The following is a 26525-nucleotide window of genomic DNA, read 5'->3' as shown; positions in this document are numbered from 1 at the left end:
AAGCATGCATCTCGGCGCTATCTCTTGGATTTGTTCCGTGAGTACATCCAGAATTAAGGTAAAAAGGTAGGGGCTAAGGGTTGACCCTTGATGTAAACCAATTGTGATGGGAAAATCGTCTGACTCTCCACCCTGTGTCCTAACACTAGTCGATACCCTATCATACATATCTTGGATAGCTCGAATATATGCAACCCTAACCCCTTTCTTCTCTAGAGCTTTCCACAAAATATCTCTAGGCACTCTATCATACGCCTTCTCCAAGTCAATAAAAATCAAGTGCAAGTCTTATTGGGCCATGCGATATTGCTCCATCACCCGCCGTAATAAATAAATCGCTTCCATGGTCGACCTTCCCGGCATGAAACCAAATTGATTCTCAGTAACTTGAGTCTCCTTTCTTAATCTCCGTTCGATCACTCTTTCCCATAATTTCATGGTATGACTCATGAGCTTGATTCCCCTATAATTTGCACAATTTTGTATATCCCCCTTGTTCTTATAGATTGGCACTAACGTGCTTCTCCTCCATTCCTCCGGCATGCGTTTTGACCTCATAATTTCGTTAAAGAGTTCGGTGAGCCACTCAAGACCTCTATCTCCAAGAGTTTTCCACACTTCAATATGTATGTTGTCTGGCCCCACCGCCTTACCATTACTCATTCTTTTCAACGCTTCCTTTACTTCCTGTTTCTGAATCCGACGATAGTACTTATAGTTCCGGTCCTCTTCTCTTGTGTCTAGACTGCTAGAGTCATATCCATATCCATCATTAAATAAGTTGTGGAAATACACCTTCCACCTTTCCTTGATATCTTTTTCATGCACTAAGACTTTGCCTTCTTCATCCTTAACACACTTTACTTGATCCAAATCTCTAGTCTTCCTCTCTCTACCCTTAGCAAGCCTATATATAGATCTTTCTTCGTCCCTGGTTCCTAGAGCTTGGTATAGTCCGTCAAAAGCTTGGGCTCTTGCCTCACTCACCGCCTTTTTGGTTTCATTTCTAGCTATCTTATACTTATCCCAAGTTTCAGAATTTCTACACCTAGACCACTCCTTGAAATACTCCTTTTTTACTCTAACTTTGCTCTGAACATTTTCATTCCACCACCACGATTCTTTACCCCTAGGTCCAAAACCTCTAGATTCACCCAACGTCTCTTTAGCCACTTTAATAATCTCTTGGGACATCTTGTTCCACATATCATTTGCACTTCCTTGTGATTGTCCACACCAACCCTCCCATATCTTTTGTTGGAAGATTCCTTGTTTCTCACCCTTCAAGTGCCACCATTTGATCCTTGGTGCTACCAGAGGACTTCTTCTCTTTGCCCTATCTCTAATTCTTACATCCATAACCAAAACTCTATGTTGGGTAGTCAAGCTCTCTCCCGGGATAACTTTACAGTTCAAGCAATACTTCCTATCAGACTTCCTGATAAGGAAGAAATCTATCTGAGAACATGTCCCTCCACTTTTGTAAGTGATAAGATGTTCCTCTCTTTTCTTAAACCATGTATTGGCTATAGAAAGATCCAAAGCCTCCGAAAACTCCAAGATGGATTTACCCTCCCCATTCATCTCCCCTAGGCCAAAACCCCCATGCACCCCCTCAAAACCTCTAGCCACGCTACCTACATGTCCATTGAGATCCCCTCCTAGGAAAACTTTCTCTCCTTGGGGTATATCCTGAAGTACCCCTTCTAGATCCTCCCAAAATTTTACCTTAAAGTGCTCTGCTAACCCAACCTGAGGTGCGTACCCACTAATAACATTAAAGGTGTCCTGTCCCACTACCAATTTTAAGACTATGATACGATCTCCTACTCTTCTTACATCCACGACATCCTTCTTCCACTCCTTGTCCACAATAATCCCTACCCCATTTCTTGATCTAATTTTTCCCGTATACCACAGCTTAAATCCCGAGTTGTCTAATTCTTTCGCTTTTTCACCTGTCCACTTAGTTTCTTGGAGGCACATAAAATTGATCTTCCTCCTCACCATAACATCCACTATTTCCATAGATTTTCCAGTAAGTGTGCCTATATTCCATGTACCAAAGCGAATCCTCCTGTCATGAACTAGCTTCTTTACCCACACCCGTTCACGAAAATGTGGGAACCCTTGCTTACTTTTCACTACATCCGGGCGGCGATGCAGCGGCCCTTGCTCTTTTGACACTGTACTCGAGCCATACAGCGCGTTGCTTCCGGGCAACGACCTAGCATTCACATTATTACGTAATTGATCCATGTCATAGAGATTCGACAAAGTTTAACGTTGGCTGTCGAAAGCCTAACACAACCCTCTCCTTTTATCCGGGCTTGGGACCGGCTAAGAATAGCAAAGCTACCCTAGGCAGGATTGAGGTGCATTGCTAAAAACCAAAATTGTGAATCACAAGCTTAAATTCCACACCAAATACAAAAATTGAATCTCTTGATCACAAACCATACTCAGCTCTATTATGCTTGCTAGCATGGAATGATGGAATTGCCTGATTTGTACATAATTTATAATAAAAAAATCCCAACTATTTCACCCAGATCACCCACTAAAATTCCAAGAACTTTCTATTAAGTGATTGAAAAACAACCTAAATCTAAACCATAACTCTAGATAGACACTGCCCTGAGCAACCTATTTCATTCCTAATTACTATAATTATAGCTATTTTTATTTATTGTTTGCACATGGATGGAAAATGATTAACGATTAATCAGTCAATTTTCACATCATTATCTCATTTCGATTTTTGAATACTTATTTCAGTAGTAATTGATGTATGAGTCCTACTAAGCACTTTCTTCGCAATGTGCTAGTTTCGTATCTAATAATCAATTACATGGACACAATGCAACTATCGTTCATATGAGCACTTCCTACAGAAGAAAAAGTGAATGCAACTCAATATTAATCTACTAAGCTTTAGTCAACAACATTAGGCATCAAAGCATACAAAAATATAGTCACACGTGCATCAACTTGTTATGATAAAGATGCAAACAATGAATTATAGATAAGGAACTCTTAGAAACAGAAATCTAGACCTGTTGCAACACTCAGCGAGCGAATCGACCTCGTTCTCCATGCTATCCAAGGCCTAGCAAAGCAAATGAAGAAAGAAATGAATAGCGGAAGCAAGTGAAGTAACATCAGCTATATTGAAGTGAATCGACCTCATTCTCCATGCTTATCAAAGAGAAGGAAGAAAGAGAGAAAGAACATAGATCTTGGTCTTGCCGTTGTCAATGGTGTCGTTGCTCTCCACCTCAAAGTGGAGCAAGAGAGAACGAAGAAGATGAAGGTTCAGTGCTTTTACTGCAACTGGCTCATCGTCACGCGCTTAAGTCATCCATCACACACATGAGGTGGAAGATGAAGGTTAAGGAGGAGGAGGAGAGAAAGGGAATCAGACGGAGGTGGAAGATGGAGAAACCCTAGTGTAGAAACATGAGAGGTTGGCACAAAGAGTGAGAGGGAGAGTGAGAATAGAGAGAGGCGCGAGAGAGTAGAGGGAGATTTTAAAAACAATTGAAAATCTTCTAAAACGGTTTGGTAAAACCATCTTAGAATGATATTCTTCTAAGACGATTTTCACAAAACCGTCTTAGAATAAATGTATTTATTTACAAAAATGTCACCGCATTCCTATCAAAGATGATTGTTTATCAACCGACTTAAAATCAGTGTCGTAAAAACTAATTTTTCTAGTAGTGATACCAGCTAGTAACAACTAACAATGACTTATTCAACAAAAAAAAAGACTAACAAAGACATGTCAAGATTAATTATTATATGTGAATAGCAGGAAGTAATAAGCAATTACTTGCAAAGATTAATTAGTATATTTCAGTATAAAAAAACAATTAATTAGTATATGTGAATACCAGGCAGTAACAATGACTTGCCAAGATTAGTTTAGTTATTTTTATCGAGCATGCATGCATCGACTTGAATTAATTGACTATTATCAAGTGGAGTTTATCAAAAAAAATATTTACCTTAAAATTCACAACCACTAATCAAATTTAAATAAGTTCAAATTACTCCACCAATGGGAATGCAACATCTTGTAATTAACTACCAACTGTCAACATGTAATCTTGGGCCGTTTTATTTTTATTTATGTATTTTTTTTTAGAGCTTCTCTATTCATTACTATGTTGGATCAAGATGGGGACCAGGCTCTTTCCTGCTCCCTTGCTAGACGAATTGGGCTTGTTCCTATATGTGTCACATTCATGGGCTTTGTTAATGACACTCCCTTTACTGCTGAGTATGTTCTTCGACTTTTTCTTTAAGCATGGTATTTGTACAAAGTTGTTCCACCGAAAGCAATGAAAAATCTTCATTGAGGACCTTGAGCACACACAAGGGAGGTATTCCCCTCCCAACACAATTTATTCCATACCTAAGGACTAACCAAGATTTGAATCCTGAATCACTTAGTTAAGGGATACAAGTCCCTACCACTTGTGTCAACAATTGTTGATATATTTTCTAACTCTATTTTATTTATTTATGACAAAAATATCCTTCATAAAAACATGTTTCTTTAGTTCATGACACAAGATAGTAACTTGTGTCCGTTTTGCATTGGGGGACTATTTTGTATTAGTAATGCACACTTCAATGCAAAATGGAAACAATTATCCATTTGTATTAATTTAAAATACAAAGTGAAAACACATTTCCATTTTGCATTGGAAAATTTGAGGAAGCTAACAATTAACAAAAAAATTCTATCATCCTATATAAAAAAAATTAGTACTAACAAAGTGTGATAATAAAATTAGTAAGTCTGATACCAATAATCAGTTTATGATAAATAATACTATTACAATTATTCTTTAGCGACATCAAATACATCTTCATTTTTTTTCCAAAGAGTTGAAATAGTGTATACGACCTAGGTAAGGAGTTTCACACGAACAAACCTCATCACCGCTATGGGTTTTCGTCGAACAAGTTGGGACATGTTTATCTTAAAGTTAGTATACCATATTAATCTTAACATTATATATATATAAGAGGATTAAATTACATCCATGTAACTTTAATAAACTATTACACCGTTTAATAATTTTCAATAGAATAATATTTTCTTAAAATCCACTGTTGGATTGAAGATTCATTTCATATAGATCATATATACAAAATTTCATATTAATTCAAAATTATTTGTTACCTCATTTATATAGATTAAAATCGATGTAATATAAACTTTTCAAAGCATACTAAAATATAAATCATTTATTACTTTCTTATCATTTTTCAATTTTGATAAAATTTGACATAATCAATCTTGACAATATGTAGGTATGATTCAATCATCAAATCGATAAAAATTATATTTTATATCAAATTATAAAATATTATAATAATTAATTTAAGTTACACCATTGTAATTTGATCTCTAATATATATATATATATTAGAATTAAAGAAATATACAACTATATTTAAGGTATATTTTACTACATAAATTTTAAGATAAATAATATCATATTAGACAAAACATTATTTATTAAGTTATGAATGTGTATTATTAATACATAATTATTTTTAAAAATGTACTTCTTAAAAGAAATACAAGTTGGGACAACTTGAAATAAACCCGAACCTGTCCATAGTTCCTTCAAGTCAAGTTCGGCTAATGAGGCGGATTAGGTCATAAACACTCCTATAACCATTCTCGCCCTCTCTTCACTCTCCCCACTATATCCATTAGTTAATTAGTTTCATCCTTTTTTAGTAAACTATCATTTCAATCCTTAAAAGTGTATAATATGGTAACATTTCAATCCTTAAAAGTGTATAATATTGTAACATTAGACCCTAAAACTAGGAAAATTCCTTGAACCAAACATAGTATAATTTATTTCACGTCCTTTGTCTAATTGTCTTGTTCCTAATTTATTCCCACGTAAAAAATTGTTTCCAAAAAATAGGTAAGGAAAACTATTGTCTACAACAAGATATACGATTTTTTATTTTTTTTACTTTGATTGTAACTTGTGAAAAACAAAATATGGAGGCAATGTCAATATACTTCCATGAATAATTACATCATTAAAAGCAAAAGTAATGCAAATAAGAGTTAACTTGTTTGTAAATTGAAACTTCTAGCAAAAAGGCATAAACCCTTGCTCATGCACTGTAATGTGCCATTTAGCGTCTCAAATATTGCAAGTCTCGATTATTAATTCAAAAGAACTTATATAACATGCATTGACTAAACAATAATACATTGATTACCTTTCTATATTTGGTACCCTTTTAACCACGTTCTATGAGCAAAAACACAAGTTCCCTTCATCAAATCTTCAGAAATTCATGGCATTCTTTTGGCAACTGTCCCTATATTCCTAGCTTCCACGGTAAGTGCTGAATGAGAACGGTGAAAGTAGGAGAGGAACATGAAAATGTTCCCTTTTTTGTGACTCTTTGATTTCAAACACTATAGACACATAAGGAAAGAAACCATTTGGGATGTACTTCCCAGTGTTGAAACTTATCCTGTATATCCCTGGACTCGCTTCATCGACTATGCTCAACAGTTGACCACTGCGGCCATCCGAATCCGTCTTTGAAGACCCTTGGAACACCCAACTGCCACCGCCTGTGGCCCCAAATGTTGGCTGAGACTGAGTGCCCCTCCACACCTCCAGAAGTACATCAATACCAGCAGCTGGAGCCCCCCGCGAAACATCCAACACGTGAGTGGTAATGGGAGGGCGGGTTCTGGCAGGATGCTGAATTGATTTGCCTGTTGAACTCTCTGAAGTAGCAGTCATGTGACTACTGATAATGCTTATACGATCTTCTAGCATTGAGAAAATGAAAAATCAAGATAGGTTATAGGCTTTAGACAAGGAAATATCGTGATGTATAAGTTGGGAGAGTTTAGAAAATTCATACCATATACTTTATATAAACAATGGGAAGGACAATTTATTCACAACCAAATAGCAGACCTTACAACTTTGGAATTTCCCAAAGAAGAGTTTAATGCAGAAAAAGGGAAGTTACAACATACAAGCAGACAATAATAGGGTCATGCAACAATCAATCATTTGCTACATGTAGAACAGTTCATAATAAGGATGAATGAAACATATATTGTAACCAGACTTCCTAGTTCATTTGTCAAAATTAAATAAGATGAGGTGGGGGCTGAGGGATCACTACAAAAGATGAAACATCAGGGACTCAAAATGTGCACCACTCGACAAAGCAACATGCCTATTACAATGCAATGGAATAAAATGAGCTAAGGTTTGCATAATAGGGAGGTCCAAATCATCCACATTTAAGATATAAAAAGGTTTCTTAGAATATCTGTTTGCTTGGCTTTCTATCTTCCCCACAAGAACACACTTTTCAGTGCTCACTTATGAGTTTCCAGATACAGAATTTCAGAGGTAATAACTATTCAATCCAATAACTCCAATTACATGTGTACATCTTTATTGTGTGTCGACAAAAAACTATTTAAGAATTAAGCTATTACGGAAAGGCTTGTGAATGATTTTATATCTAGCATGCCTCCTGAGTCCTGAAGCAGAAGCCTTTGAACTTGAATTACAGACAATGCACCTCTCACTCGCCTTGTGCTAAAACTCAACATTTTAATTTAGAAGAATAAACTTGGTCATAGGGGCTCTAATACAAAGTTAATTACCCACTACCCCCAAAGCTTAAGCTGAAAGCTGAAGACTCATTAATGGTTCTAAATATTACAATTCTTCTACACAATACAAATGTTTTTCCATATATGCACAAAAATTAGCAGCTTAAAAGAAAAAGGTTCAAGGAAAATTAATTTCAGAAAACAGAGCATCAAGTAGCAGCAAACATAATTTAAGGAGAAAGAAAGGCCTGACTATTCAAACTGGTAAAAAAGATGCCAGTAAGTTAGACTACACTGGACTAATAATGTTGAACAAAAAACACTATAGTAGGACAGCAGGCATAATACAAAATATACAAGTTATGTTTTTCTTTTATCAAGATAAATCTTACACACGGAATTAGTAAGGCTAAATATATACACCTGTTAAATTTTTAAGCATTTACAAAGGACCCTCTCATATGCTGATTATTGATTAATTACATACAATTGGATTTAATCAGATCATGTTTTGTATCCTCTATTTCATTTGTACAGTTAATGACTTGTGTAAATCACATGATTCTAGCACAAGTTAACAGTTAACATTAAATCACTTGGATCTCAGATTTGATGACTGTACAACTCACAACTTTTAACATAATGAATGCATAAAAAAAAAAATTTTGATCCTGCTACTTCTTGACAAAAGTTCACAACTCATGATGGTTGATTCTAAATGGCTGGTGATATACTACATTTTAATTTATGAATACAACTATGAGCAAAACCAAATTTAATAGTTGAAGGGTTGTCAGGGAAACACATAGAGCACAAAGTTATATCTTTCCTAAGAAGATCTAAATTTGAAAAGGTGTTCTTAAATTGTAAAGAAACCTAAAACATAAAAAGAATATGGAAGTACCTTCTGCCTTTCTAGCAGTGGAATTCTTATCAGCTGTAGAAGAAATGTTTTCTCTACTTGAAAAGAGCTTTGCAAGGCGTAGTTCTGTAATTTTCATTTGCTCCCGAGCAGCAATCTCAAATTCAACAATTGGCCTGTTTGTATAACGTCTCTGCAAGATGTGAAACATTATTTTAAATTTAAATGAAAAGTCTTATATCAACATTTTCCTCTATCTCTCAAATTCTTTCACTGGTGACAATTTCAAAGCAATTTGGGTTCCTAAACAACATAGGAAAATGCAATGATTGAATCATGCACATAACTTAAGAGACAATAAAGGAGATAAAAAGCCCCCATGGAAGGAATATAATGGTTCAACAGAAACTCACCCAAATAAAAATTAGATGAACAATAGAAATAAAATAAATAAATACATGAATAAAAAAATTGCCAGCAATAAACTATAAATTCAAATTTACCTTCAGTTCAGCAAGTATCTCATCAGTACTTCTCCCAGCTGCACAAATGAGAAATACAAACCCAAACTTTTCCCTGTACCGAGCATTCCATTCAGATAGTTCCTGCAAAATAGACCACATGCAGATGACCAACTGTCATTCATCAACAATTAACATTGCAGTTGAGGCCTTCTTCCTCTGGCCACATGTTTGCTGCCTCATCCAAAGCCCAATTTTATTAATGGATAAATGGTTACTAATTAACTTCGTCCACAATAATAATAAAACTAATAGACAAATAGTAAACCATGATGCAGGTCCAACCAATGAAGGTTCTTTTCAATTCAATATCTTACACATTAGCTTAAGTACTCTGACAGCATAGCCAGAACCTTCCATCCATATAGTTCATAGTACAGAAAATGGCACTTAAAGTATTGGTAATTTTTTTAGTAGCAGCAGCAACCAAACCTGTAAGCTCGAACCAGTAGCAGTTGCTAAAGCAGTTGATTGCTCTCCCTTACTCCACCTGCCAAAAGAAGTTCCTTAGATAAGTCATTATTCCTAACAAGCAAATAGGGGATATATTTCTTTTACCCTTTTCATTGCATACATCACAGATTAAGCCAAAAGCAAACACCACCAAGGTGAAGACAAATTTACAACTTCATTCATGTTTCTCACAACAATCTGAAAGGGAGAAACCAACCCAGGTGGCTAAAAACAGGAAAAGAATTGGAAGAATAACTGAACTGCCAAACTGCATAACTAACTTAAAATCCCATGCACCCACCAAGAAAAATAAAACAACATTTGCATCTAACTCATTTGTTTCATATCAAAATACAAAATAGAAAGCAACCCATATAGTTAAAAACAGGAACACAATAAGAGGAATAACTGAACTGAACTGACAAACTCCACAGCTAACTTAAAATCTGAGACCCGGATTTCCTGTAGTCAGGGATTTAACACATTCACTCTATCACACAATTGCAACCGTTGGATGAACATTAGACAACTCATATTTTATCTCAGTAAATCAGACTTAAAATATGCATCTAAGATTTGAGTCGTCCAATATTCATCCAACCTGAAGGCGTGATCGTGGAGAATCCATATCCTAATACCCCTGCATTCACTTCCAGAAAGAAAAACACAACCATTACACCTAACTCATTAGTTTCATAAGAGTTTAATTTCTATGCATTATCAGTGCACATGTTGTTTTCACACTACGAACTAACAAAATATCATGATAGATAGGTTAACTATAAAAGTTAACAAACTTACAGTATATCACAATTTGTAATTACAAAACCGTGTAAATACTCTAAGCTCATAGACTATTTACTCTTTAACTTTTGGAGAGAGCCACCACGATGGTTAAAAGAAGGAATAGATGGTCTATGAAATGATTTTTAAACTGTAGTCCAATCACAAATCATTTATAAGCTAAATTTAATGACTTTTACAATAAGTAATTTAAAATCAACAATGATTCCTGATTGAAACAGAATAGGAGGAATCAATCACTCAACTTGAACTGACAAATCCCATATGAAGACACATACAACCACTACCCAAAAAGAGAAAATTAAAAATAAACCCTTTGCACTCAAAACTCAATTCTTTAACAATAAACACAAAAAAGGAGAGTGACCCAGATGGGAAAAATACGTAAATTTCAAGTACTGAACAGATCAGTAGCTTCACACACAAATAATCACCAATCAGGAGATAAAACAGAACCTTTTCACTCAAAACTCAATACTTTCACACCAAAACACAAAAAAGAGAGTGACCCGGATGGGGAAAAGAGGTGAATTTGAAGTACTGAACTGAGCACTGGCTTCAGAGGCAACAGAGGGAGCGTGGCTTTGACCGATCTGAGGGTGCGCAGAGAAGGCCTGAAGCCAACCATTGACATCAACGCTGTTGAACCAAACGTCTCTGGCAACAGAAACAGCGTCCTGCAACGAACCGAAAGGAGAGGCCGAAGCCATTTCCTTCGCGAATTTAGTGCTCCCGCAGCACGACACAAAGTCCTTCTCATCGAAACTGAACTCCATTTTTTCCAACGATACTCACTCTCTTTTCACTTCGCTTGTGTTTTGAACATTTCAATTGGAATTGGAGTGTGTTTTTATGGTTTGAGGATCTGTGTAAGATTTTTGGGGAAAAAAAAGAAGAGAAGAGGATGTGTCAGCACCTTAGTCTTGTTCTTCGGACACGAACAAAATGCCACGTGAGAAGTTCTTTTTGGCCAGCTGAAAGGGGAAGTGGCAGTGACACAAATTCTTTTTCTATTTTAATGATTTTTATTGTTAAAACTTAATTATTATTTTTTATCTTTTTGTTTTTCTTAATTGTCTTAATTTAAAAAAAAATCCTTTTTTTTCCATTGTGATATCAACAATGATGGACCTAGGTAACAGCATCAATCTGTATCTCTTAATTAGGGGTGGGTAAGCGGGCCAGTCCGCTCCGCGTAAGACTCGTCTGCATAAGTCCGCATTAGTAGTGGACCGGTCCAATCCGCCCCGCTTCTTACACGGACCAAATAAATTGGTTCGCCTCCGTCCCGCGGACCCCGCGGGTCAAACGGGCCGGTCTGCGGGCCTAGTTTTAAAAGAAATTTAATTTTAATAAAAATATAATACAATCAAATTAAGTTCAATACAAATGTAAATAAAATCTCAATAATTAGTCAATTACATCAATAAAATAAATAATGTCTTAACAAAAAAAAATCCAAACAATAAATCTAAAATATGAAATTTAAACATCTCCAACAGCAAATGATTTCATATTTGAAGTAGCTTGAGTCTTCTCCATCTCCATATCTTCATCTTCTTTTTATAAAACTCGAAATAATAATAAATATTAGAATAAAATGAAGTTAAGTTATTAAAAGACAATAATTATTACATATTATTTACCTTGCATATCAAATACTAGTAACCAATTTTTAGTATATATTGTCAACAAGAAGCCTAGTTCGATATTTATTAAGCACACGTGAGGAGAAAAAATGTTCTTAGTCTGCTATAACTACTAAATATGATATGAGCTATTTTTTATAATAAAAATATATTGAAATATCTTTAAAAATATTTATTTAACAATTGTTTTTGGCTTAAATTATAAGAATTGATATTTTTATTATTTATGACTTTCAGATATGAAAATGATAGATTAAAAGAGAAAAAGATCGAGAAAATATCAAAAAAGAAGATTTTTAAGCAGGTTATCACTTATCTTTTTTATCTTAATCTTTTATTTTTGTTATCTTATCCTTTTTTATCTTTATCATCTTTTAATTTAAATCTTTTATTTTTATCTTTATATCTTTATCTTATCTAATATATTTCTTTATCTGTTATTTTTTTAAAAAAAGCTTAAAGTGAAAAAGAGAACATCAAACCTAATATAATTGGGTCAGGATCACACAAATTAAACCTAATGCGGGTTGCGGGCAACCTGCAGACCCCGCGGGCCAAACCCGCATAGTCCACGGGTTAAGCGGGGCGGGCCCAAAAATATGACATAACCATGGACCGTTTAAAAAAATTGTTCCGTAACCCGCGCGGACCGCAGGTCAGTCCATGGACCTGGGCCCGTTTACCCACCCCTACTCTTAATCAGGTTATTCAAGATTCAAATCATGATTGTCTTTTAATATGAAACTCGTCTGCAACCCGTGCACATGCACGGGTTGTTTGGTTAGCTTTTTTTAGTTGTTCATGGACACCAACGTGATAAAGCTGTTAAACAGGGAAATAGAAATTAACACTAAAGCATTAATCTAGTTGTTCATGGATAATTAACAGGAAAATAAAAATATTGTTCGTTGCACCAGCAACATAGCAAAATAAAAAAATTGTTTGTTGCACCAACAACATATTAACAGCAAAATGATAAAGACAGCCTACTCACTGTCATCATCTTCCCAATCTTCCTGCCTCCTGATTATGATATCCCAAATTTTTTCATAATACCTATAATAAATAGAAATTTCATCTCCATCATCAAAATCCATTTCTTGAAGAAAATCATACCATGGTTGGACAACACCTTTTCCACCAATAGCAGGATTCAGCGTTTCAACTTTCCATTGCAGTGGGGGGCCATGCCGCCTTAAAACTGTCATGTGGTTGCCGCAAGTTCTAAGAGGAACTTTTGTACAATGGGGGAGTTTTCTGTAATTTGAAAAAAATTAAATTGTTAAAATGGTAAAAATGTGTTTAAAGAGATTAAGATATGAAAGTCAGCTTACCAGCGGTTCAGGATGATCCAGCATTTCCTGAGTAAGTTAAAGAGTCCATATGTACTTTCTGGATGAATGCCTTTGCCTGCCGCAAGTTTGCCGCTCCGATGGTGGTATGAAATGTATGTCAAAAACAGAGTGATGGTCACATGCAAAGAAGTTGATGTTGGTTGACTCATAAATTTTCAAATCTTTCCGGAAGCTTTGGAGTCCATCTGCTAAATACACTTTATCTCTGTGTTGTCTTACTTGTACTTCATAAATGGCTCCATTGTATCTGAGATGAGCCATCTCAGGATAGTTTGGTGCCCATTGAGTATGATAGAAGGCTGGAAGTTGTATGGTATTCTAAAAAAAAAGTGGGAAATATAAATGCATGTATGTGTAACAATAATAGTAATAGAAGAATTGAGAAAAAAGATGACCTTGTCATTGTTGAAGGCAGCGATAAATTGCATGATCCGTGGTGGTCGCATGATGGCATTTTTCCTCTGTAATCATAGGGATATAAAACCAAATGTCAAAAGAAACTTGTCAAGCAAAGGAAAATTATGAAATGGCAGGGATGCACAATATAAAGGTTTGTAAACAAAACACCAAAAAAGAAAAACAGTGGAAAGGACTAATGTGCATACAAACGGAAACCAAATGAAAGGCAAAGACATTAAACGAAAAAACAGAACAACGACAACAATAGAACAAAACGAAAGTGGAAAACAAAAACGAAAATGGAAAACAAAAACGAAAATGATAGCCATGCACATAAAAGTTAGAAAAGAAACGACCAAGCCATGCACATAAAAATTAGAAAAGAAACGACCAAGGAGGGCCGGACACCTTCAAGTCCAGTTTTGTTTTCAAACTTGAAAAAGAAAGTAAGGAAAATGACACGACAAAAAACAACGGCATTGCACAAACCGTTAAACCACGTGCATCAGACACATAGCAGAAAAATCGCAAACCAAAAACCTATGAAAATGAAAATAAACACAACAAAAAGGTAGGTGCCGTGAAGAGAAGAGTAGAAATGATTTACCTTAGTTGATGCGGTTGAGGATGTGGTGCTCATTTTTTGTATGGCGTGAAAGTAGAGTTTGGACAGAGGAATGAAAAAGGATTTGCAGAAGAAAGTAGATGATAGGCCTTTAGTGTGGTATTTAATGTTTGCTTCTTTCCAATGTTGCATGGTTGTAAATAAATGTGATATCAATAACTGTGAATTGAAGAAGTACAAAGTAGATGAAGAGTTTTTGTTCGAATTTGAAGCCTAAGACCGTTGGTATTGTAGGGCAGTAACTGTCTAAATTTATCTTGGGCCAAGATATGAACATTGGGCCAACTTCTAGGATTGCTTATTAACATTTCATTTTTTATGTATTGCAGAGGGGGTATGAACGAATTATTTAAAGGTGATTATGTCATCTTGCATAACTGCATTTTTTAAATGTGGTTTTTTTTGTGTAAAATAAGAATGATGTTGGTTTGAAGGAATGCAGTATATGCAGCATGGTGTGCTACATTTGAACGATTGGCATGAACGATTTTTAAAAAATATTGTTTCAAGCATAATTATCATATAAGCAATAACATATGAACGCTAGATATTTCATCATTGAACTTCAACAATTAAAATTTCTATATTTCGCAGAGAAATAAAGAAAATTTGTTCATGTAAATGTCAAAGCAAATGTTAAGCTGTGATAAACTGCTAAATAATATAATGTTAAGTAAATGAAATTATAAATGGAAGATATTAATGTGATGATTAAGATTGCATACCTGACAATATTAAATTTAACATTGTAATATATGATATCATCTTTGGCTGTATGTTAGAATGTATATAAGTAAGATAACAGTTTGGAATTATTGCCAATAGATAGTACAATTTCTTGTTTGAAAATTTAGAGTTACCTTGTAAGATTTTTGAAAACCTCTTTGAAGACTACATTAGTAGTAGTAGTCATATTTTTTTGGTCTTTATCATGAATAAGAACTTTTAGTCCTTGCCTTGAATTGACCCTCGATAATGCAACGTATAATTGCCCATGGCTAAAGACTGGTTTTGGCAAATAAAGCCCAACCATAGAAAGTGATTGGCCCTGAGACTTGTTAATCGTCATTGCATAAGATAACATGATTGGAAACTGTCTTCTTAAAAGCTTGAAAGGCATGGTGATTGTGAAGGTGACATTGACATTCTTGGGATGTAAACATTATCACCAACATTTTTGCCAGAAATGATTTCAGCTGCAATGACATGTTTGGCTAGTCTAGTAACTATTAATCTAGTACCATTACAGAGTCCTTGCGTTTGGTCTAAGTTTCTTAGCAACATTATAGGACTATCGATTTTTAGCTTGATACGATGATTTGGCAGACCAGATGTGTTTAGTGAATTGAGAAATTCAGTTGTGATTGATTGGAAATGCCAACTGTCAATGGTTTCTGACTTCTCTATATAATCAGAGCTTAAGTATTCCATTTGTTCACCTATTAAATTTATTTGAGGTACCATACAAAGTTAAATAGAGAATAAATACTGAGTAGACCTTAGTTTTTGTAAATTTCAGATGTGCATTAATACTTGGAATCAAGGAAAGTATATAATCATTGACCTCTTCAACTGTTTCATTGGTGGAAGCTAATATTGCTCTAGATTTGAAGAAATCAGGATTACTGTGATGTTGATATAAATCTGGAAATGTTGATTTGACTATAATATCAATGGGGTCATTATATTCAGTAATCAGTAGGTACTCAGGAATTTCAATAGTAGCATATCCATCATTTTGATTCCTAATAACTCCATCTCCAATATCTAGAATCCACTTTGCAAATTTAGTAGTTTCTTGATCATCAATTAATTGGGCATTGCCTTGTAAACGCATGTTTTTGGTGAGTGTTAAGACTTCACAGGAAGGCCACAGATATGATGAATTGATTGTTGCATTTATAATGTTTGAACGACTTCCTCTTGGAATGACTGGCAGAATTTGTCGGAAATCTCCACCAAATACAATAACTTTGGCTCCAAAAATTTTATTGGGATTTTTTTTCTTTAATAATGTCTCTTAAAGTTTGATCAAGTGCTTCAAAGCAAAATTTGTGTGCCATGGGTGCTTCATCCCAAATTATCAGATTTGTCTGATTTAACAATTCTGCTAGCTGACTTCCTTGAAGTATATTGCATGTTGAGTCTTCAAAAATTGGCACAGGTATCTTAAATTTGGAATGAGCAGTTCTGCCTCCTGGCAATAACAAAGAAGCTATGCCGCTAGAAGCAACCATAATCACAATTTGATTTTTTGCCCTCAGTGAACTTGCTAATGTTCTCCATATGTATGTTTTTCCTGTACCTCCATATCCATATAGAAAAAACATGTCACCTTCATTGTTGTTGACAGCTTCCATAATTTTGTGATAAATTTGTTTTTGTTCGTCTAGAATAAAAAATAAGTTGAGATTTGATAGAAATGAAGAATTAGCATATGTAAAATTGGAAAATACAGATGGAATTTAACTTTGTTAAATGCAATTTATAATATATGAATTGGTAGATTACCTGTCATCGATAGAAAAAGATTTTTGAATTCTGATCTAGCCTGATCATTGTTGTAATTAAGTTCAGACAATATCAAGCTATTCTCTAGACATGATGCAGGATTTCCACCCTCAGGATATGGCATTGTAGGATAGTCTTTGAGTGATTTTTGGTTTGGATGCAGAAGTTTTTCAATTTCCAGTAATGTTAAATTTTTAAGTTGCTTATCATCAATGTGTAATTCTAACAAATGATAAAGGAGATAGTTAAACAATGCATATCTGTGATGTTATTCAATATAGAAAGTTACAAACTGATTAAAACTAACATGTGTTCAGAGTTGTTTTTTTATAATGATATGCAATGTCTCCAGCTAACCAATTCCATGTCTGATTCCAAAGTTCTTCAGGTTTAGTAATGACACCTGATAATAGTATTAACACAAATAATTAGTTGTACCCTAGTCCTTAGCTTCTTTGATTGCTTCCACAAATTCTCTGTCATCTTGCAAAAAACCCATTGCAAAGCATGCTTCTCTATATGTAGGGTATAGAACATTTTCAACTGTTCTAATATCTTCAAATGAAGTAGCTCCTTTACATGCAGTGAGCATCATTCTTAGATAAAACAATTCACCAGTGGTTGGTGGAACCCATATTAACCTGCCAATTGTATTGCCTTTCTTTCTAAGGTTCCATGATCTAGCCTTTTGGTTGTAGACAAATTTGGAAACAAATTGTGAATAAGTCAGATTTCTACCCTATGAAAAACATTTGTTGCTATTCATCCATGCTAAGAATTTTGAATCTGAAATACTTGGCTTTGACAGGATATCATCTATATCATCATCATTTTCATAAAAAACACTGTGTTGTCCTGGCAGATGAAAATGTAATCTCTCCATAGCAGGCTTTCTAGCATGTATTGGAAAACAAAAAATTATCCAAGTAGCTTCACATGGAGAAATATATCTGACAAAAAAAAATCATAATTAAAAGAATTAATTAAAGAAACAATCAGTAACTTAAGTATACATGTTGAATTACTATTACCTGCAATCCACATATTCTTTAATCTCATCATTTTGACTGATAGCATTCTCAAGTGTACCATTATCATCATGAATAACAACAGCAGTGACTCTGTCATAACCTTTGTTTATATATTTAAATAGATATTTAATGGAAGTATTTTGATTACACCATTCAACATTTATATGTGCTTGGTATTTCCTCAACAATTTTTCATTGTAAGGTACTATATATCTATTAATAACTCCATTCCTTGAAATGGTACGACCATCATTTCTTCTACAATAGATTGGATAGCCATTTGAATCTAAAACAGTTTGAGGGTGAAACATTTTTGGGTAAAAACGGCTACACTTGCCTTCTTTCATACATGGAGACTTAGGTTGGAGAATTCCACATGGTCCATGTACCATATGATTTTGGACTAATGTATAGAGTTCAGGGTCATTTTCATGTGAAGGAATTTTTGCTGATATTATGTGGTCAATGTCATTTGAAGATGAATATTTATTATCTGGATGTAAGAATAGCAATAAATGCACATGAGGAAGTCCTCTTTTTTGAAATTCAATTGTGTGCATATATGCAATTGTTAGCTAATTGTATTAATAGTGGAACAGTAATATAGAAATTTTGTATAATTGTATTATATCAAGGAAAAATTAAAAAGAATAAACAAATGTGTAACTTTAAAAAGCATATTAATGGCAAACTCACATGCGACAACTTTTCCAAGCAAGTGTTTTTTTGTTAAGTCAAAAAGCATCTACTCATACTTCAATCTGAAAACACGTGAGATAAGATCCGGTCTATCTGTTGGTTTTAGATTCAAAGGTGCAAGCACTATACGGATTTCAGGCCAATTTGGATTACAGGTTAAAGTAATAAAAAGATTTGGAGAACCCACATGGTTGCATATTGCCATACCATCAAAATAAAGTTGGTCCATATAGCGTGGACTGCCAACAAAGGTTGACGGCAAAATCACTCTTTTTCCTTTAGAAGAGCCTTTACTACTTCCAGTATCTAATGATGTTTGTAAACTGCAATACTTGTCAACTCTAAGTTTTTTTTTTTATTGTTTCTAATGTAGCTAAGTCTTTCAGACTCAACCATCGTGTATGCTTCAACAATGAATTGTTGGAATAGTTTTCTAGAATGCAACAAAGTTTGTGCTTCATTTGATCTGGACTGTAGTCTATAAGCAAACCACTCTCTCATCCTTAGACGATTTGTCTTCCTTTTTCTGCTGCTAGGTGTACAACGGTGAAGTATATCAGGTCTATATCCATCTTCACTATAAGGGAAGAGTAAAGGGTATTGGAGTCCTAGATAGCTAGAGTGTAATTCATGGATTCTTTATAATTCTCCATTTTGAGTTTCAACAATAATATCCCATCTTGAGTCTGGATCAAAATCACCAACAATTAGAGCAACAACTTCAGAAACATTTGGGAGATTGTATGTACGACCATCTTTCTCACGTGTAGCTATCAATCTCAATTTTACATTTTTGACTTAAGTGTCTGCCAATCTGTCCCTGGTCATTCTAAAACTTTTTGCATGAACATTGTACTCATCCAGCATTTGACTTAAAGTTGAAACAATCTCTAGTTGAATTCCAACATGTTGACTGCAAAAAACAATATAAAAACAGATCCATTGGTGTGACAAAAAATGCTTTCGCAATTAGAATACTTCATATTTGATAATAAAAGAAACAAAAGAAGTACTACCTCATTGTATTAATTCTATTTTCAACTTCATTTTGCGTATCAAAGATATACAATTATGAAAATTTTGGTTGCTTTCCAGGCATTGATAATAAGCTGCCTATTCGATGACATGGTTGACCCTGAATTCTAATTGTAGGAGGTCCTCTACTTTCATTAATTGATTTGTCTAGCTTAATACCAGCAGACGTAAAGGCAAACATCATGTTGTATGCCTGTATGTTACATTGATAATTTTTACTATCACTTGCTTTACCATCAAACATAAGTCGTTCAAGATATTTCGGTGGACTTTGTAATAATGGAATCTCAACTTTCCCATCTCCACAACATAAGCTGAATTTTGGACTTGTTGTATTTCTATCTTTTGAAATTCTTTCATCATACCACATTTTTGCACTGCAATGTGTACATTGCACGGTCTGATCACCCAAGTCAGAATAGCCTGAAATTGCCTAATGAGATAGTGGAATTTAATTTAAAGGATATCAGTTGATATCCTTAACGTTATATCAAAGCTATAATTATTACCTTCAGTATCGATTGTAGCTTCATTAGTATTGGATTCACAATTTTCATCGTCTGAGAAAGAATTAGAATCAGATGATGTGAAAATTTACGTTAGATATCATAGATATAATTAAAATTTGGGCAAAAAAGTGAGTAAGGATTTTCTATCATCATACCTTGTGGAGATTCAAAATTCATATCTTCTAATAAATCAGCTGTCATGACTTAAAAATAGAGACAAATTAAGTCAAGTTGAACAAATTAATGTATTTATAAAAGAAAACATCTTATTTATAATTTCTCACCATGACATTGTATATCTTTCAGAGTGGAATCTATACTAGTCTCATGTGATCTGTTAGGCTGAGCCTTTTTTTTTTTTTGGCAGGATACCTTTTCTATACATTCTGGCTTTACCTGAGGTACATGCATTTGCATGTGCATTCTTTTGTATGTTTGCAGTTGATATCAATGAAGCTCTTTGGTATATCAATTCACCACAACAAAGATTTGAAATACACAGAGACCAAATTATACATCAAAGTAATTCCAAATGTTCAATTATGTAATAAAAACAAAATTAAACATGCAAGTTGAATTTAAGTAGTTTCGAAAATTAGTCATGGAGGAATGATCAGACTCAGCTGTAAAGATATATTATATATAGAGGAGTAAGTTCTGGATATAGAATTCACTATGTGATTGATCTGCATTTTTAGAGGTCAAAAACTTAGAACGCAATTTACAACAAACGATGGAATATTTTGTAAATTAATAAAAAAATGTTAATTGACATCAACCAAGAGATGCCAAATATAAAATGCCGGTTTGGGGGATTAAATATGATTTGACATTTTTATATAATGGATTTCATAATTAATGAGCAGATTTATCTTGCAACTGAAGATTCAGGCGTAAATTTTAATAAACAAATCTTAATTGACATAAAGCAAGAGATGCCAAATACCAAGTTTGTGTTTGCTAGATTAAATGTGATTAGACATTTTGACAGTTATCATTATAATAAAAAAAATCGAGCATCAAATTGAAATCACAACACAAAACTATAACTAAATATGCAGGGTAGAGAAAGATAAAAAAGGAAATTTAACATTAAATTGAAATTACAACACAAAACTACAACTAAAGATGCAGGGTAGAGAAAACTTTGATATTGAACGCTGTCCAATCTCTCTTTAATTGATCAATGTGTCATATTTGCAATTCTCATCTCTAATAGAATCGAAATAATTCTTGCCTTGAATCTGTCCTCACTTAGCACTGATTATACTAAATTTCCAAATTAGTTGTGCAATAGCAATCCTTGCGTTGAATCTGTCCTCACTTAGCACTGATTATACTAAATTTCCAAATTATCTGTGCAATAACAATTTCGTATTTTACTGATTCTAATGACTTACCATTAATATTTGATTAGTCAAAAAACTGAGTTTTTAATTAGTAAATGTCAGCTTATAATAGACAGAGATTGCTGCATCACTTGAGGCAAGCATTGACCGATCATGATCAGCTGTAATAGACAGAGATTGCTGCATCAAATATTGATTGATGAGTCAGCTAAATTTTATTACCATTATTGCAACATACACCAAGAAAACTAGAGAAAGACAATGTTAGCTCACAGATTCAAGCACTGTAGGATCGGTCGACTCAAGTATTGAATTCTCGATCTTGCAACATGGCTAGATGATATATGAATCGAAAGTTAAAAAAAGAATGGAATATATGCATACACTCACAATAACTAAAATAGATTTGACAAAACACAACCTCACTATTGGGAATCATATCTAGCACAACATTGATCAACTCTAATTCATCTGAATATTTAAGAACAACAGAATTCCTGAACCTTGGTTGCACCTTCACTTTGAATGCAAGGAAACAACCCAATAGCCTATCTAGTGCTTGAGGAGAGGCATTTAAATCAACATCCCCATCCTTGCGCAGAAAAAGAAGAATAAAAATTGATAGCAAGGTAACAAATGTTCAGTGTAAATTTAAAAACATTGCATGACAATACAATAACATACTTCTATTTTTAGCCTGTTGACTTCATCTGCTGACTGACCAATTAACTGTGCACATTCACGATCCCAGATCAAAAATTTGGTTTGTTCACCCTTATGACTAACCATCACCTCAACCCGATACCTGCCAATATAGATACCTGTATAAGAAAAAGTACTTGATGAACCTCATACTAATTAAACAGTGAATTAATCACCTCAGTACAGGTTGATCATTCTCTTTGCCACACGGACATGTGAACGGCACAGTTTACATGTCAGCTTTTTTATAACATTGACCACAAGCCGAATAGCACCATGAATAGTTGTCCATCACTATGGTTGTAATCTTGGTGACAATAACACAAACAAACTCCTGTTTGAAGAAACTGACATTAGATTTTCTACAAAGAAAAGCTACAAATGAATAAGAACATCACCTCTGAACTGACATTAATCTCAGAGATATTTTTTACTTCAGTCTTTGACAGAAACACATCTTTTGATGATAATTGAGATGAGCCTGAAACCTGTGAACTCCCTTGTCCAATAGGCGTCAAAATTGATCTAACCTCGATCCCTAAATCTAAAAGACTATAACAATACAACAAATGCAAAAACCTAGCAAACATTACTTATATTTTTAACAATTTGAAATTACAATCACATAAGCACCACATTGCCAAAATACCTCTCTCTAAATTCTTGAATTTCTAGCACGAGGTCATTGATCATGAGTTTGGACGCCTTGAAAGAATTACTGACCGATGCCGGATATGATCCTACAGATTAGACCCCAAAAAAATATAATCTAGCAAGCATGGAAATTGAGAAATCTAACATTACACTGACCCTGTGTTTCCTTAATCCTAGAATGAGTTAAGAGAATAACGATCGGCCTTTCATCTTCAATATCATTCAAATAAGACAAAAACTATAAGCAGTAATTTTCCCAGAGTGTACAGGATAGTACCTGGCCACTATCAGAAGGAAACAACAATTAATGTATCTGTATATCAGCAGCTAATCATCATCAATTACAAACAACAATCATACACACTCAAATTAAATTGTCAAAGATAACCTCAAATCCTTTAAATTCAAAATAACCCTCGTATTTTTGGATGACACATATCGGAATACCACTTCATCAACCACGCCAATAACATCTAAAACAACCACAAGGTAAATGTATCTTACTTAAAAAGGCATAAGCAAGTCAATCAAAATCAATCCACAAATTGTAAACAACAATCTTACCAACCAAGAGTCCAATTTTAAAATCACCAGCAATGACACTGGAAAAAGAAACAAATATGAATTTCCTAAAAGGTAACTGCTCCATATCACATTGCCTAACAACAGTAACTCCAGTAAAACATAATTTATATTCATGATCACAAACTCTAAATTTCCCATCATTCTTGATAACTTTAAAATTATGCATCACATAAATAAAATTCTCTTTCAAAACAGCCTTGCGAGACTTCAGCTGATCCTGCTTGCAAACAACATGGATTTCATCTCCCTACAATATAGAAAGGATATAAATACTTCATTGAATGACCAATAATATAATAACATAATTTATAATCCCAAAAAACTGCCACAAATATACATTAGAATCAACAACCACCATTTCGGCTTGTTCAGTCTTTCCGGGAATCCCAATGAACCAAAGATCAGTGATCCTTACAGAAAGCTTAAGAGCTTCCCTTGATCCATCTATCAATTTTATTTTATCAGCAACACGTGCCATAACTTTATAATCGGAAACCCTGGACAACAACTCCAAGAAAAACAGAACATCAGTTAAAAACCAAGCATATAGTCAAACGGGCACAAAAATAAACTACCACCTCAACCACTACAAACCAAAGCTAACAGCCTGTCACCAAAAAAACAAAGAAGAAAATTCATAAAACACACATAAGACCACAATAAACTCCATATAAATCAGTAAAAATAAACATATGGACAAAACATATGCACATGTGACTAAACAGAATTAACATATAAAAATCCATTAACACCAAAATTAACAAACCATACAAAAACAACCATCCTCAACTCAAACCTCAACTTCTCTCAGCCAAACCCAAACTTGGGTACAAAAGTATAATTTCCATTTGCCACACTCAAAACTAACAACCAAACAAAGCCAAACTGTAAAACAAACTACTCAATCAAAGAATCCACAACATGAATATCACCTTAGGTTCTCTAGATCAAACTCAGCAAAACTAAACTGCAAAACAAAATTGACAATTAAAAAAAACTGCAAAATCACAGCCATGCACAATACAAAAATTAGATAAAGACATTCAACAAAAAAAGCATTACCTTTTGTTCTCACAACCAACCAAACACCAAAGCTAAACCAAACTGGGAAACAAAAAGGAAAATCACAGCCATGTACAACATAAAAGTTAGAAAACAAACGATGAAACAAACAAACAATTTTCCTCGGAAACTTGAAAATTAAACAAACTGTAAAACAAACCTGTCAAGCAAAGAATGTACAACATGAACAATTACCTTAGCTTCTCCCAATCAACCTCAGCAAAACTAAACTGCAAAACAAACTTCTCAACCAAAGGAAAAATGTAAAATCACAGTCATGCACAATAGAAAAATTAGACAAACACATTCAAAAAAAAACATTACCTTTTGTTCTCACAACCAACCGAACAACAAAGCTAAACCAAACTGGGAAAGAAACGAAAATGACACAACAACAACCAACGACATTGCACAAAACCCCCAAACCACGTGCCCAATCAAAGAGTAGAAGCTAGCTTAGCCATTAAACACATGGCACAAAAATTCCTTGCTAATAAAAAAGTTAACACGTAAACCACTTACTTAACATGTAAACCACTTGCTGATAAAAAAATCAACACGTAAACCACTTGCTAATAAAAAAATCAACACGTATCATATAGGAGCCATGCACAACATAAAAGTTAGAAAACAAACGACCAATCAAACAAACACTTTTGCTCTCAAACTGAAAACTAAAACAAGCGAAAATAACACAACAACGGCCAACACCATTCTGCAAAACACCCAAACCACCTGTCCAATCAAACAATGCAAGCTAGCTTATCCATCAGACACATGGGACAACAATTTTTTTTGAGGAAAAAAACAAACACGTAAACCACAGACGTGTTGCACCCAAAGAAGAAAACAAAAGGACAACAAAATCAGAACAAACCCAGCAAAAGCCAAACGAAAGCTAAAAAACACATGCACAACATAAACATTACCTTTTCTTCTCACAGTCAAACCCAGCAACGGAGGAAAAGCAAACCCCAAAAGAAACTTGTCAACCAAAGAAAAACTGTAAAATCACAGCCATGCACAATATAAAAGTTAGTGAACAAAGCACCAAAGAAAAAAAACAGCGAAAAAGACTAACACACATACAAACTGAAACCAAACCGAACACAATGACATTAAAGAAAAAAACAGAACAACCCCAACAACAGAACAAAACCAAACTGGAAAACAAAAACGAAAATCACAGTCATGCACATAAAAGTTAGTAAAGAAACAACCAGAGCCGAGCCTCACACCTTCAAATCCAGTTTTGCTTTCAAACTTGAAAAAGAAACAAACCAAAATGATACAACAACAACCAACGGTATTGCACAAAACCCCCAAACCATGTGCCCAATCAAAGAGTGGAAGCTACCTTAGCCATCAAACACATGGCACAAAAATTCCTTGCTGATCAAAACAATTAACACGTAAACCATTTGCTTAACACGTAAACCATTGCAGATAAAAAATCAACATGTAAACCACCCACGTGTAGAAGCTGAGGACAAACAAAAAACACATCAAAATGACAATAAACCCAGCAAAAGGGACAGGTGACAATTTTCTAAGAAGGGTCACACCAGTAATTTAACACATCAAAATGACAATAAAACCAGCAAAACATACAGGTGACAATTTTCTAAGAAGGGACACACTAGTAATTTTCCTGGGGTTCTCTTTTATAATATAGTAGATTAGATAAATGATGTTGAAAGATAATACTTATCTTATTTGCATTTACGATTCCAACAAATATTAATCACTATTTTTTAGTGAGAACAACCATATGTGAACAACATTGTCAACAAAAAAATATATGATTTGTAATCATTAAAAGTTATAATAATATTTTTTGTCTATTGTTATAATTTTTATCAAGGTTAAACATGTAATTTAGTCCTGCTTATATGTAATGGGGATTCTCAATTTAATTTTTATATACGTCTTTTTTATGAATAATATAGACAAGTTCATGGAAATAAATTAATTATTAGTAAAATAGATCTATGTATTTATGTAAGTGTTTTTTTGAGTTTAAATATTTTTTTATCAACAAATATTAATTGGTATAATATTAGTAGAAGGAATTCAAT

General features: G+C 34.0%; 1 protein-coding gene and 2 pseudogenes across 2 annotated transcripts; all 3 read right to left on the bottom strand.

Moving 5' to 3' along the window:
* Window positions 1–3197, bottom strand: part of LOC114405108 — a 7084-nt pseudogene extending 3887 nt beyond the window's left edge.
* Window positions 3198–5990: 2793 nt separating this feature from the next.
* On the bottom strand, window positions 5991–11270 carry LOC114406391 (uric acid degradation bifunctional protein TTL-like). Of its 2 annotated transcripts, none has more exons than XM_028369082.1 (5): window positions 10829–11270; window positions 9458–9515; window positions 9008–9109; window positions 8547–8697; window positions 5991–6835 (listed from the first exon to the last, which is right to left on the bottom strand). In XM_028369082.1, the coding sequence occupies exons 1-5, from the start codon at window positions 11056–11058 to the stop codon at window positions 6378–6380; spliced, it is 999 nt and encodes a 332-aa protein (XP_028224883.1). In that variant the 5' UTR covers window positions 11059–11270; the 3' UTR covers window positions 5991–6377. The 2 variants fall into 2 exon arrangements, with proteins under 2 accessions (XP_028224883.1, XP_028224884.1); XM_028369083.1 differs by having other exon boundaries at window positions 5991–6832.
* A 1647-nt stretch (window positions 11271–12917) lies between these two features.
* Window positions 12918–16670, bottom strand: LOC114405107 (annotated as a pseudogene).
* Window positions 16671–26525: the final 9855 nt, after the last annotated feature.

The sequence above is a fragment of the Glycine soja genome, chromosome 3 (assembly GCF_004193775.1).
Source record: "Glycine soja cultivar W05 chromosome 3, ASM419377v2, whole genome shotgun sequence".
NCBI lineage: Eukaryota > Viridiplantae > Streptophyta > Magnoliopsida > Fabales > Fabaceae > Glycine > Glycine soja.
The sequence above is the reverse complement of the archived record's forward strand: the minus strand, read 5'-3'. Positions and strand labels throughout refer to the sequence as shown.